A 16,116-nucleotide genomic window follows, 5' to 3' on the forward strand; every position below is an offset into this window, starting at 1 on the left:
GTGTAATATCTGCGTCTGTATTCTAAAACGATACGTCAACAAAGCCGATACGCAACAACCTGAACGCACAATCAGTAAATGAGCGTTTCATTTTACTCTACACAAAAAAAGCAAAATAAAAAACGCAAACGCGCGCTTGCGTATGCATATGCGTTGCACATGAACTCTGCTGTGACATTTTTTATTAATCGGATTTTCTACCTGTTTATGCTCGACAGAGCCGTCAACTCACTTAACACTGACTGAAATAAGGGAACGACTTTTCAAATTTAGCTGAACTTATTCATCAAAAGACAGCCTTCAAAAGACATGTATACGAAATCGAACGACCTTGCTTCAATGTTAGGGAAGCATTCGTTTTAAGATAATCAGCTATGGGTGTAAATTATGCGATATTTCTCCACACGTGTACGTGTGTGTCTTATTCAAAAGACGCGCAGACGTTCACGTATGTTGTACTTTCGCTTTCCATTTTGAATGCACTATTGGATAATCATTCTTATCTGATTTCGAAATAATGTTCTACAAGCACGCGAATGGATTCAGAATGTCTACACCCAGGACGGCGTCAAATTTTCCCCGCGCGGAGAAAGAGAAGTTAGCGCTCTGGTTTATGGCTCTATGTTATATGGTAAAGCTTGAGGTGTCAGGCGCCCTCGAGTTTCCAACTTGTTCGTGCGTTACGGAATAATTTTACATAGGTACCCAGTGTCACCTCTAATTCTATTTATGGTCCCTATGGCCGTGCACGTTGTATGGAGATCAACGCCCGCAGACTCTTTTGTTCAAGACTTTTAATTGCCGCGCATACTTTATGATTCTAAATATAGATCAATGATTACAAACATTAACCATCACTTTTTGTATGGACGGCCTACGTTTTAAGAGATTTTACATTACACTATTGAAATGGAAAAATTTCCATATGCAGCGAGGTATGAGACGGAGAGAACACCCCCCCCCCCGCTTTGTGTTAGTCATTGTCTCGCACGAATCTGGGGAATTCCTTTCAGACATCTTGGGGGAATGTGTTAAGTAACAATAGTCTGGAATGTGTATAGGGATTGGACATGTTGGGAGGGTACCCCTCGGTCTCATTTCTTGCTGGGTATGAAAATTTCCGTTAGCGCTTAACACATTTACAAGTACTTCTATTTATAGTGTGACGACCCAGCTGTACGTGCTCGTCCCTTGTTCATTTTGTCATTGTAGAATGGTTATAAATAGTCTTTGCGAAGCGCCGGGGATGTCCGTTAGTACAGTACGCATAATTATTCTTTTGGTGCGAGTCGCGCACTTTTCCACCGTTGGAAAATGGGTGTGGCCGCGTGTGACGCGATACGCGTACGGCACACAACTTTCAGCCAACCGCGTATTCATGGTGAAGTTCCCCATCTTGCGCCGCTAAGCGGCGCTATACGATCTTTGGATAAGAGATTGTGTTGAATTTGATAAATCGGAGAGAACTGTTTGGACTTGAAACGAAACAGGCGTGTCCTGAGTTTCTTACTGAAATAGTGTGTAGTAGTATTGGCATGTACATTTACATTCGGCTTTTACGGGATAAGCAGTGTCGCCACGCTACCAAATGACGGATCGGTGCTGTTTCCAGAAGAAAGCCCACGAATAATAATAAACCGCTCAGATGACAGCAAAGGTCCGTTACAATAGTGCTGTAATATAAATCTTTTTTAAAACTTGCACTAACGACCACGCCAGCCAACGTTTTGCCAACCAGAGAGGTCTCTAAAACGTCGTTTATTAAACTAAATCTTGATTCGAGAAGCAGTATGATGTAACTGTTATAATTGTTTTGGCCTGAGGAGACGAAGAATGCACAATTTTGTCAATTTTTCTTCATGCATGTTTGATGAGATTTCCAAGTAGCGTTAGATTTCAAATTGTTCTGAATAAGTATACCAAAGAGTTAGCATGATTGAACTGTTTCTTTTTGATGACCATGTAGCAAAAGCAATTTGTTTAGCTCGAATGTTATTTCCGTCGCTAAACATTTCATTGTGCACATCGTTAAGTTCTTTTATTTTTGTGCACAAACCGGTTTATTTTTGTCTTAATGCACTCAGGACCATTACAAGGAGCGACTTTTAATTATTACACGTGTTTTGGGGATTTGTGGCTTCCAAACTCTATTCCATTGTGTGGGCCTGGTTTGCAATCCAGTAATTCATCATAATAGCATGGAAATAGTAACTTCTGTGTGGCAAAGCCAGGAGGAACAATAACCAAAAGGGGACAGAAATAGCCAGCTGGAGAGACATTTTTATACCTAGGTATTTCACCGCCCACGAAGAGTTTTACTGGACAGATTATCGGACATCTGCACATTTCTCAATGTGAGCCCTCTAGTGGTCATTTGTTTTCACACCAACTACACGTATCTATTATGAGTAGGATGCGAATTGAGTGACTTACATTCATTGTGAAATTGATAAAATGGTTTGTATCAGTCTGAAATAAAATGTAAGGAATTACAGGAATGTGTATTTTGGGAAAAAAGTGCGTTTTTCCGTAAAAGGCACTGCTTTGAGATTGAGATCATCAACTACACGTATGAAGCACTTATTAGCATGACCCACTGACCTACTTTTACCGCCAGATCGTTTTCGCTATGCAACACGCGTTGTAGGCGGGTCGACGGTCGGGTGCATGCAGCGTGCGAAATGGCCGGCATGTGAGAGTCGACGTTTGACTTGGACTGAACAGCGGTTATTTGTCATAAAATTCTATGGATTCACTTGAAGTTCTCGGCCCAGATGTTAAGCTGACATGTCGCCGGGAATCCAGAAGGCTTTATGAGGGCTTGCCACCAACCAGGCCGCGATGGCAGCGGCGTCCGCCGCCAGCCTTCCAGCCAAGATACTGGAGTTGATTTTCTCCTACTTGGATCTAGCTGACCTACTCAACTGTTCCACCGTCTGCAAAGCCTGGCACAACTGCCTGAACGATGAGAACTCGCTGGTCTGGCGAGTCCAGTGCGTCCGGCGGATCGCCGCCGAGGCCCAAAAGGGGGACCTGCTGTCCGAGGTGCCCAGCTATAAGGGCAAGCTGCGGGCCCTCTTCCACGCCTTCAACCCGGGTGATTGCTCTCGGAACGTGTACATCAAGCCTAACGGGTTCACGCTCCACCGCAACCCGGTGGCGCAGAGCACGGACGCGGCCCGGGGGCGGAGGGGGTTCCGCAAGGGCCGGCACGCTTGGGAGGTCTGGTGGGAAGGGCCGCTCGGGACGGTAGCCGTGGTGGGGATCGCCACCAAAAACGCCCCTTTGCAATGCCAGGGTTACGTGGCTCTGCTGGGCAGCAATGACCAGAGCTGGGGCTGGAATTTGGTGGACAATTATCTCTCTCACAATGGCGATCACCAGGGAAACTTCCCACAATGCAATAATGCACCGAAGTACGAGGTGGGTATGAGAAATTGCTGTCCCTCATGATTTTATCTGTTTACTGTGAACTAGACTGTGCATACTGGCAACTACTTAAAAAATACTGTTAAGCCTAACCTGTTTTTAACTGTTTACTGTTAAGTCTAACCTACTAACTGTTCACTGTTATTACCTGCATGTACTGTAGACTTGTTTAGAAGTACATTTCTCCATCCGAGCACTGCTAATCCAATCCGTAACATAAGAGTTTGGTTTTTACCATAGAGCTATACTAGAGCACTGACAGTGATACCTGCTGGGCACGTCCATGTTTGTACACAAACCTATGGGAAAACTCAAAATTTTGTATGGCTTTCATATAGCTATTTGCATATTTCTGTGTCTGTTTCTAAAATGATATGTCAACAGAGCTGATAGTCTGATACACATAAAAACTAATGCACTATCAGTAAATAAGCGTTTCATTTTTCTCTAAGTAAACAATGCATATGCGTATGTGCTGCAGATAACTTTTTGAAGTGGATTTTAGTGGTACGCGATGGGCATTGTGTTTAAAGTACGTAATTCGATAATCATTCTGTCTGATTTTGAATGATCAACAAGCATGACAGGCATGCTCAAGGATTCAAAATGTATGCACCCAGGACGGCATCAATTTTCTCTGCGCGGAGAAGAAGAAGCTAGCGCTCTAGTAATTTAATGTAGCTCTGTGGTTTTCACCCACAGTATATTCCCTCATCCCTTGTTCTTCACTCCTGGACCTTCTTCCAATGAGTTCCCGTACCACGTTGCAGCCCTATTCTCCTAGTAAAGTAGGCCTACTGGTAGGCCTATGCCTTCACTGCAGCAGTGTAATTGCTATGTTGCGACACTTGTATGCCCTCAGTGGATGTGGCTTTTTTGTACAAAAACACCATGGATTTGTGCATGTTCCAATAAAATTGGACAGGTCCACTCTGCAAAATTAGGATTCTGGAACCAGTACCGGTATGCTCAAGGAATTTGTTCTCCCTTCGGTCTGATGCTATCTGCAGTTTGTATTTGTATGTGCTGTCCGTTATCCGTATTTCTATGTCAAACTGCAAAAGTATGTATCAGAGAGCATGTGGCATCGTAAATGATACGGTAGTTCAGGCTCTGCCGTGTGCATGGTTTTATAATCAGCGGCCAACCGTTTCACAATAGTACGCCTCCAAGAGTTGGCAACATGTTGACGAATCGCTATGCACAAAATCTGTCGGTCCAATGCGCATTTGGAAAGGGTTGACAAATTTCGCGCATTGTGATTCGTTAACAGGTTGGAAACTCTTTTAGGTGCACTAATGTGAAACGTCCATATTGAACTGTAACATTTCTAAATTGAAGCCAGATCTTTACATACGCACGTGTCCCAGTGTTCGAGGCCAGTGTTTTGACATTGGTTTACCGTCTTACCACAGTGGCACTAGCACAGGCCTTAAGCCTTGTGCCTCTGTGTGTTTAGGAACTACTGTGCTCATGTAATCGTATATTAGAAAATTGGTTCGTTTAATGGATGTGTCATGGCTTGAATGTTGGTGGGCACTTTAGGACACACATTCTGGAACAGTTGCAGAATAGCCTGCCACTCTCAAAACCCACTTTGAACTTGGAGAAAACAGTACAAAGTTCATGTACAGTACATGTACATGTAATTATGAAATGGCTTTTTTATTTGTTTTAAATTTGAGCGTTTAATTTCATGGACGTACATGTTGTTGAGCTGTCATTGTTGAATTTACAGACGCAGTAAGTTCATGTACTTGCAATGGTCTGAACCTTGTAAGTGGAAATGTACAATGAACTTCATGCAGTACAGTAAGGAATCATTTGAGAGATGTGCACTGTGTATGCAGTACGTGTAAAAATGTACCACCTGCACAATTAGCCAAATGGATGTGGCTGGAGATAACATTGAACCACTTAGTGTACTTACTAAATGGCCTAATTTATTCTGTGATCACGTGAACTTTACTGCTGTTGGCAGGCCTATCTTCTCTTTTCTACACCACCAGCACCTTCCAGATGTGGTACTCGGATGATGCACATTACTTACATGTACACGTATACATGTACATGTACATGTAGGTCAGTTCTGTACCATACACGTACATGTAGTTGTACCGGTAGTGAAAACCGGGGAAACATACATATGCTGAAATGTAATATTGCATGGTCCGAAAAAGTTACGGATGCAGATTTTTGTCCCCACAACTCGGTCTCAACTTTCCTAAACAAAAAGACGTCCCTTCAACCCAGTGATGGCCTGAGCGTATTATTTGAGCATGAACATACCGGTATTTTCCCCCTTTAACTGACATGATCGAACAGTGTGTATTTACATTGGAGATGCATACATGTACCACACTTACCGGCATACATGTAATGTACGTGTACTGGTACCTTTATTTTTGTCCCCTCTAGTTTTCTAGAATACTGCATTTTCAACTTGTGTGAAACTTTCTCACATCTTGCTGGCTAGGCCTACATGTGTACACTTGTACACAGGTCTATACATACGTACATTGTATGTGCACTGTGTAATGAAGACATTAAACCAAAGCTGTGACGGTAAATCCTTGTTTTTGAGTTGGCACTTCCAAAAACCATCTAAACAACACACATATGGATGTAATTTTAACTGGCATTCTAGACCTCCCTCCCTACAAAGCCAAGTCCCGACACCTCCATGATCCATCCTCAGTATGCATGTACATGTACTGTATAAATGACCACTACACGTACGTGTACATGTGCGCTTGTCTCAGCATCAAGAATGCATCCCCTCCCTGTGACCTGAGGCAATGGTTTGACCTTAGACTGACTTCCCGCACTTTGTGACTCACTAAGATGCAGCTAACTACCCGTTCACGCTGAAATCTGATTACGGTGATGGTTTTCATATATTCTATGTTGTGTGTATCATGCCGTACAGTATGTACATGTACATGTAGGTTTGTCGGAATGTTATCTCTTTCGTTTCATATATTTTTCATTCTTAACTTTCATTTTTCATAAAGAATTCCCAATCTTCTTCATAAATACTGTATCGTCTTCATAACATTAGCATACTGCATGGAAACAATGATTGGTACATGAACAAACCGGTGTGCACAAACTGATGCAGTGCTTACATGTACTGTACATGAATGTAGGCCTACATGTACAATGTAACGGTATACTCTACATTTAAAGAAAGGGTTCATTTACAAAATGCAGTGTACATTTATGTGGTTCATTGTTTACAGGAGTTTGTAAACGTAAAAGGTTGTGGATATCATGTACATTTACGTGTATATAGCAGGGTGAAAAGTATGAAATACATGTACATATGTACATGTACTGTACTATCATCCATGTAGATTTTAATTGGTAGAGATACATGTACCGGTACATGTACTGATGCACAGTAGCCCATGTTGCCCATAGTGCTTGTGGAGAACATTCCTTATGCCTTACATGTACATGTACGGTACCTAAAGAATTTAGGCCTTGATGCATGATCATCTGATTTGATAAAATGGCCATGAATATACAGCTAGTGTGTAATCTATGCATGGGAAGGGAAAATATTTGACCCCTGTAAACTTGCAGTAAATTTTTAGTGTGAAAGAATGATATGTTACAGATTGTTCCCTAGAATGAACAATGGTTTCCTCAAAGTACATGTACTTGAGCAAACCACTTAGGGGAGGACACCAAGTGCACTGCCTCAGTGCATGAACTTCATTGCGGTTACAGATCCGCACTCCGCAGTTTTGAAAGCATTCGAGATGTACACGTACATGTACATGCACAGGCATATGGTATATGTACATGTACATGTACCATGGTAGCTTGGGTAAGAACTGGTAAATCTCAAATATCAGAGTAAAACACTGAATACGGTATACCGGTACATGTAGGCCTCCATCTGATCATCTGATAGGGCTGGAGGGCTAGAAAATGACTTTTGTCTCCAAATTTCAAGGAAACTTGAAGACAGGTGATTTAAGATAATTTCTAAGTAATTCAAGGGTGCTGGGTCTATAATACTATTTGGACGTTCTTATGTGCCTACATGTAATTCACATTTGTTTTAGCACTGTGGAGACTGTTCAAGATGCATTTGACATAAATATGTACTACCAGTATGTGTACTTTTACATAGTACTTGTGCATAGCACCTGTGCATAATATCTGTGCATAGTACATGTACGTGTACCAGTACTTAAGCTTGGTTTCCATATTGACGTAACTGCAACGCAGACATACAGTGTATGGAAACATACCAAACGGAGATGTTGCCGATAACGCAGACAAACGCAAACCAGCCTGCAAACGATCGGCAAAGTTGAGCCAGGTTCAACTTTGACGACTGTCTGCATCGAGTTGCCGTGGTATTCCCATACAAATACGCATGCTGGCATGACCGGCATGCAACTATGTGTCCCTCTCGCTTAGTTTCAGGAATTGTGCATATTTTCTCCTTAATCACCCTTATGATCAACTACATGTAAATAGCTGACCATCAACGAAATGCAGGAAACTGGAGTAGAGGTTTGGCATCATGAGGTGGTACAGTCAATCTAAAATGGTTTCGGATGCCATTTTGTTTCAATGTTTGGGTGAAATGATGTTATGCACTGTCTCTTCCGTTCGTGTCTACGTCTTTGCGTCTGGTGGACCGTCTGCGTTAAAAACGACCACATGGAAACCAGGCTTGTAGTTGGTACATAAGTTGGAGAGTGAGAAAGCATGTAAATGTAGTTTGACGTATATGCATGGCATGTACATGTACTACACTGTAGTATTTACAAATGTACATGTACTTCTTCCTTCAGCAATTTTTATTCTTTTATATTGGTCGCCTTTCAGAGAAAATTAAAGAGAGTTTGGCTTTTTTTATTCACCTACAGTGTATCTTTTTGCATAATTTGTGTTTGTGAATTAAAGGGTACACAACATGCAGTAGTACAGTATGCAATCAGCCTGAAATATGGTACATGTACATGTAGATTGGGCAACATTTTAAAAATAGCATGCTCATTTTGCCATCTGCTGTGGAAAGGAGACAAGGGTTAATCAAGCTCACTATCTTTGGTGCATCTATCCAAGGCCACTGAAAACACTGTGCTACAAGTAAATGTACATGTACCAAAGTCCTGCATGTACATGTAGGCCTACAGTACCATTAATGTTAGTTGTACTTGTGCAGGTGTAGCGGTAAATACCTCACAATGCAGCAGAGCCCTTGTTATTCCAGTTGTGCACATAATCGGCAGGTGCGTGTCCGTGATAAAAAGTTACAAAATGACGGTGGTGAAGCAGGCCATCTATCTTTGACAACTTTGAATCACTGTATTGTTCATGTTGTTAGCAATCCGTTTCCTTGATGGGGTTTCCTCACTGAGCCCTGCTCTCACAATACTTAATTAAACAACAGAACGAAGAATTAAACCAACTGATGTTTTGTTGATATCAGTTTGTTAAGTTACATCCCTGGGTCCACGTTGTTGCACCGACAAGCCTTTCACCATCAGAGTTACATGTACTGTCCCATCACATGATGAATTTCATCAGTCTTGTACTGATGGGAGACATGAGCCAACATGTACCGTGTGTCCAGTATCACCCAAGGCGGCACTTGGCTATTTTGTCTGGAAATCCAAGCCTGTCAACTTGTCAGCATTCACGTCATCTCGTATTCCACCCCATCCCTACAGTCGTTCTGCCCTACCAGTACATTAAGTGTGTCTGTTGTCAACAGCAAATCTTGCAGGATTTTCACTGACATGCAAAAATTACGATACACTCCCCGCAAGAACTATGATACACTCTTCTTCATTTTCTCAGCTTTTTTTTCCCATTCTATTCTCTTCTTCATCTTCTTGGCTTTTTTTTTTACCCCACTCAAGGTTGAGTTATTTGCTTGATGTTCGATTTGGGCATTCGTTGCCAACTTCTGATGGACCAGATCGCTAAATGAGCCATGAAGAAAGGAAAGAAGAAAACGATGTTGATTTGAAGGAGTAGACGTGAACACAGTGTTGGAGTTAGTAATCATGAATCATAGAGGCCATGGGAGAGGCGTGAATCGCAAGACTAGTGGCCAGTCTTTCATTACTTGAACCTCACAAACTTGGCTTACTCCAACCTCACAAGCTTGGCTTACTCCCTCTGCCAAACCAGTTAAACTAAGGTTGCTGATGATAAAGACTAATATTTTTTAGCTCCAACTGGATAGAATTTGGTGACCACTGACCTGCTCATGGAGGCGCGTGTCTGTGATACATGTACATGCAGATTAATACCCACCTATTATGAGACTTATGAGACTTCACATTTCCTCCACAACATTTTGTGGAAGATAGAGTGGGCACCATATCCATAGCTCTTGAGCAGTATAGTACATTACAATAGATGTTTATGTACATGTATGCATTCACCACAGACTTGGGTTGATTCCATTTTTAATACTAAAAATCCAATTTTTCAAAGTTGTGCAGTTGTAGATGTACATAAATCACGCATATTAATGATACAGGCAAATTATAGGGCCAACTGGGGGTGAAAATACTGGATTTTTCTTACATACAGGTACAGGTACATGTATCTCAATATGTGAAGATGCAATACAACTCTCTCGTGTCCGACTATGTCACAGCCATCATATTGGTAATTGAGAATTTTTTTCTTTCAAGAGGAAGTTTGATGGGCGTTTTTACCCAGGTCTTAGGATAAAAATGCCCTCTCAAAATACATTTTCAAGGAAATATTAACATTGATTGAAATATTTTATTTCTTCATCATTGTGTGATGTTGAATTTCTTAATAAATATCAGTTGAAGAAGAAAAATTAAAAACCATTCTTTTATGGTAAATTTTAGACTTTATTCACTTTTTTTTAACAGCACCTCCCTGCCCTCAAACTATGCGAGTAAATTTCATTCCTATCAACTTTAATAAAATGTATAAAATTTCATTTACAACATCACTAACAACCATTTCAATAAAATGTGTTGTTATGAGGATTGACTTGTGAATATTGGAACAAATAGGCCTATCAGTATGCTGGGATGTAAATCGTATAAAATATGCAGAATCCCAGAGCTGTACGTCAGTTTACCGGTATGCGTTCCATCAATAGCCCAATGTCTTTCTTTCCCTAACTGTCAGCATACATGTAACATTGATTTATTACAGTTTAGTTGATATTTAATTCAGTCTAGACAAAATAAGACACTTTAAAGTGGATGAGATGTGGCAAATTAGCGATAACTCGGTAATCACCGAGGACATGTGCTTGGTTAAACATCTCTGACAGTGAGCATTGTAATTTAAATCGTTGAACTTCCCTTTGCATGCCAGTGATGCAGTTCAGCATGTGCAAGAGAGGACGTGCATGGCATCGTATAGCCTCAAGCTGAAGGGATTAATTAACGGTGCCAATATTTGGCCGTTATTACAACTTGCATAAATAATGAGCCCCCATGAGCCAAACTGTCTCTAGCTGAGTGACTCAATATGACCAACTGTGTAATATTAGTCCATGCGCCAGCAAACCCATACTGTCCGTGGACGTAATACATGTACCTGAAAGGTCAGCCAGATGTCATTGTACGCAATCGGTGCTGAGAGTAAACGTTGGCAGACGTCACAGGGGATAGTATGTATAATAAGATATTCGCATTACATAAAGATGTGTTCATGAATGAGCCAAGTACTAGTACATGTACATGTACATACTGGGGCAAGGGTATCCATAATCTATACGTACATAATGTAAACACTGTATGTACGGTAGCATGTACAGGTGTACATGTACCGTTATTTTGCAGCAATTGAAATTCTGTTAGTACACACTGTAAAGTAAAGCTGTTACTGTTTGTTCTTATTTACTGTTAATAAATCAAATACATGCATGAAGCTTGTACACAATTGGCAACTGAATGTACAATGTACCGGTATGGTACATGTACCTGTACATGTACATGTATATTAAAATATCAACTTGAAGATGCTGTTAGTAGAACTCCAGCATTAGCATAAAATAACGGTAGTAAAAAAAGCATGAGAAATAATCTAAACCCTTACCGGTAGTTACACACTTTAAAAAAGAATTCAAGTACACAATGAGGGGTGAGATGTCGTTTCCAGTCTACATGTAGTATAGCGTCAACAGAATTTAAGATGAAAAACTTTGCATTTTTCAAACATTTCAGTTCAAACAATAACGTGTACTAGTACATGTGTATAAAAGAGCTGGCTTTATTCTTAAATTGTTTTTTGAATTGCAAACTTAGTGGTACATGGTGAATCTTACACGAGAAAAGTAAATTTTAAGCATGTATAGGTGACAGTGAGCTGTAAAACTAAGTGAAAAGATTTTTAAAATATGATTTTCTTGGTAAGGTTATGAATATGAGCGATTCACAATTGTCCACTTCCAAGAGTTCGCAACGCGTTGGCCAATCACGACACGCGAAATTTGTTTACCCTTACCAGATGCGCATTGGGTCGACAGATTTCGCGCATTGTAATTGGCCAACACATTGCAAACTCTTGGAGGTGCACAATTGTGAATCGCCCATACGGGGAAATGCTAATCATGTGTATACAGTGTACATGTACATGTATGTACAGCATTACACGTATTGCACTGGTACGTTAGATCTGTGAATTTTAGCTTCATCAGGTTCATACTGCCCTTTTTTGACCATGCATAATATGTACTTCATACATGTACACTGTATTATGCACAAGGTACATGTACAAGTACGAATGCTGTCTTTGATTTACAGCAGCTAAGTTACCGGTATGCCTGTTAGGTTAAAAAGAATGTGTGAAAGAATTCAGCTACCTCCTTCCCCACCCCTTCCCATAAGAACTCGGCCAATATTGTAGTACATGTGTCGAGACATGTGTACATGTACTGGTACTGTACCTGGGTTTTTATCTGCTGCTAATTAAGGCTTGCATACACAGTGTACATTGTGCCAATGCATGCATACACGTACCCCGGTGTGTATGTACATGTAGTGATAATAAGAAAGGAGTTGCTGATATTACACCATGGAGGAAGGATACATGCACATGTACCGGTATGTACACGTGCTCACACATGTACATGTATATACATGTAGGTACATGTATATTCCCATGGGTGCTGGAATTGTAGGGACTTCCCTACATGTACATGTTCATATGTTTGTTTGGTTTTTTTTATGAGCATACGGTACAGTGAAATGTCTATGTTAATGTACATGTACATGTACTTGTAGAACACATGCTGCATGAGTTGGACAGTAATGTGACTAATTTAGGCTAACAGAATTTGAAGAAGAACCAGTCTGAATATATCTGGTACTGTGTACATGTACATGTACAATGTACATGTACTACACTAGTAAGTGTACATCCCATGATATCAGTGTCTCAGATGTTGCTGGTGAGAGTGGGGGTGCTCTCTGTAATGCGTCTGGGATAAAGAAATCTGCGAACAGTCTAAAGTTCTTTATCTACAGAACAAAGTTTATAGTTCGTTAAGAAAACACAGACAATTTTCTAAACATCTAATTCATAGACAATATGCTTGTACGAGTAATTCTGTTAAGTACGGTTTTTGCCAAAATGTGTTCAATCCATTTAATTTATATTGTACATTATGTAAACTGACCACTTCCCTTAACTGTTCGGCTATTCTGCCAGTAAGTTTATGATATGATAAGCACATCTATGCAGTGCCTGCTGTGCATGTGAGAAAACATTAACTATTCTCCTGTTACATGTAACAGTTCCACAGTCTATTTACACTATGTATGCCTCATTTTCTGGCATGTCTGGAAGCAAGTCCAGACTTGCTCAGCAGATGTGATGGATCGACTTTGTGCAATCATTGACAGAGTTCTTGGAGAAAGAGTTCCTCTTCTTCTTGTGAAGGGAAATTGAAGGCGAGTTACACATTTACAACAGTCCCTGGTGGCTCATGTGTCCCACTTGCCATTCTATCTATCCAGTGTTGCAAAAAAACAGATATTTTTTGTCAAGTGCTGATAAGTGACAACTTTATTTGAGGCTTCTTACATGATTGTAAGATTTCCATTGCACCATATTAGCTGAAATAGTAGGGACCCAAATAGTCGGTCAGTATTAAACAAAATGAGATTAATGATGTGCGGGACCAATGGTTATCCTGGTGTACATACATCTACATGCACCTATTGTGGGTGTCACTGTGTGCATGTATGTAATTAAAAGATGCATTCTCAACACAGTTATCCTGTCAGTCAGAATCAGTCAAGTGATATACATGTATGTATGATCTGTCTTCTCGTATGTACTGTACAGGGGAAGTGGAAGGAATTTTTGACTGTTTTTGTCGGTTTCAGCAAAAGGAGGGTACACTGTATGTAAAACATGTAAAGCTGAACACAAAGTATTGGAAAGTATTACTTCATGAACCTGTACCGGATTTTGCTAAAGAGGCATACTTACAGGTACGGTACATGTACATCACATTTCATATGATTTAGAAAAGTACATTTGCATGGTATTTGGGGGGGGGACATTTTTCCATGGGGAACAAAATTCTTTTAAGAAGTGGCGGGGAGGGAAAAAGAGAAATGACGCAGAAAAGAGAGAAGCGGATGAAAAGCATCGCTTTTCTTGAAAAGGAATTCCCCTCCCTTGTGCTGTTGATGTCTTTTTTTTGTTTTTTTTTTTGCTGATGACTCCTTTGTCCCTCCCTCTTTTTCGAGGCCCATAATGTTTGCTTCATCATCGTTATGTACCATACTCCACTAGAGCCTTGGCAACCGCTTTCCGCCATTTTGACCTACATGTATCTACTGTTTAGCCTCCAGCAGTTGTAGCAGTGAAGCTGGTCCATTTCTTTATGTTGTCCACCCATGATGTTCTCTGTCTGCCTCTAGAGTGACCACATTGTGCCATTGGCTTTTCCCTTCATTATAGTAGGCCTTCTTTCCTGAGAGTTCTTGGATCTTGAGACATGGCCAAAGTAGCATAGTTTTCTTCATAGTACCGGTATGTGGTTCCTAACAGAACTTGGTCAGTTACCTGTACCTACTACATGTATTTTTGTCCAGGATGGAATTATTTGTTATTGTTTTGGTGCATGACACCCTGAGAATCCCTCCATATGACTACATCTCAAAAGCTGGCAACCTTGACTCATCTCCTTTTTTCAGGGTTCATGTTTCAAAGCCATGAAGGGCTACTGACCAAATGTGAGGCACTTCAGTTTGCTTACTAATAAACACATTCTTCTTTTTGGATGATTGGTTGTTTCTTGGGAAGTGTTTGGAAGGTGGGTCACTGGCTGGCTTGGTGTGCTGACCAACTGGCTACATGTGCAAGTACATGTACAGTAGTTGGTATGGGTAATAAAACAAAACCTGCTGTTGGAGTATGGCAGGTTTTGGGTAGTTAGGGTTAAAGTGGACATGTAGTCAGACTGACATTTCCCTGCAGGCAAATATTTTTACTCTATATCTTTGTAGTCTGTGAATGATGAAACCGCGATGCTTGTTTACTGAGCACGCATTTTCAATTTACTCGTCAGGTGGCCAGGGTCACTTTCACCCGTGGCGACTACTTTTGTAGTTGAGTGTATCGCTAAATGCAGTGTACCCACTGTGGGGATCTATCCTCGTGTGGTTAGCGCGGCGTGGCAGCTCCTTGTCCTGGGGTCAAGACTGCCCTTAGAAAATCCAAGTCGAGACATACATACCGGTACATATGTGCAATGTACATGTAGATCTCGCAGATCTCTTCAGCAATACCTATCCATCTATTATTGTTTTCTCCACTCCCTTGATCCACAGCTGAAGAGTGCAGGGTGCTTCCATCTAGGGATGTTTGCATCTGTTAAGCTCTGAAGCCATGCGCTGTGGTTGTTTACGCTAAAGGGAGAAGAGTGTTTGTCACATAAGATGCCATAGTTCACACAATGTACATGTACAGTACATGTGCAAAGAACTCGGAAAAAAATGTTTAATCTTTGAGGTTACATTTTTGTCGTTTTTGTTGGTGTATGCATGCCAAGGAAGGTTTCTTCAATACGTACTGGTACTATGTATTTTTGTATAATGTTTTCAGGTTTTTGTTTTCTTCAGGTTTAACAGTGGCCAGAATTTCATTCTACTGGGGGCTCTTACATTGTTAGTCTTTAAAAATCCAACACCAAGTTTTGCAGGGTGTGTTTGACAAGATGGCAGACCTCACCCACTGTTTCAAAAAACTGATGTCCAGTTTACCTGTTTACCGGTACATAATTACATAAGACCGGAGCATGCCATATCATGAGACTGTGAGCTTTGTGCACTGTGCACATACATGTACATGTGCAGTATACATGTACACATGGTATACACTTGGTACTAGTACATGCATGTACTTTTACATACATGTAGGTTGGTGGTACAAAATATCCAGGACTCTGTCATTGTTAATAGTTCATTGGGTGGAAACATACCAGTTGAACTGATGGAATGTGGGCGTGCACACACATGTATTGTACACATTATCAGCCAATCGTTAGCGATTCTGGTGTGTGGACATGGACAATACAGGGTGTCCCAGAAAAAAGCAAACCCTGAGGAAAGGGGTTAATATGCCCAAACCATGAGATACATGTATGATTATAATATGTAAGGATCTCCGAAAAGTAGAAACAGTATTCTTTCTAATGAT

The 16,116-nt window shown here is 40.8% G+C and overlaps 1 protein-coding gene across 1 annotated transcript in view; it reads left to right on the top strand.

Annotated features, from left to right (window-relative positions):
- The first annotated feature begins 2,617 nt into the window (after positions 1–2,617).
- Positions 2,618–16,116, top strand: part of fbxo45 (F-box protein 45) — a 34,543-nt gene continuing 21,044 nt past the window's right edge. Inside the window, exon 1 of the mRNA XM_022247557.2 lies at positions 2,618–3,423. Within this exon, the coding sequence (XP_022103249.1) occupies positions 2,842–3,423 (582 nt within the window). The 5' untranslated portion in view covers positions 2,618–2,841. The remainder of the gene's footprint in view (positions 3,424–16,116) is intronic.

This window comes from Acanthaster planci, linkage group LG14 (genome assembly GCF_054643075.1).
Source record: "Acanthaster planci isolate LZ-2023a linkage group LG14, COTS_SCS, whole genome shotgun sequence".
Lineage (NCBI taxonomy): Eukaryota > Metazoa > Echinodermata > Asteroidea > Valvatida > Acanthasteridae > Acanthaster > Acanthaster planci.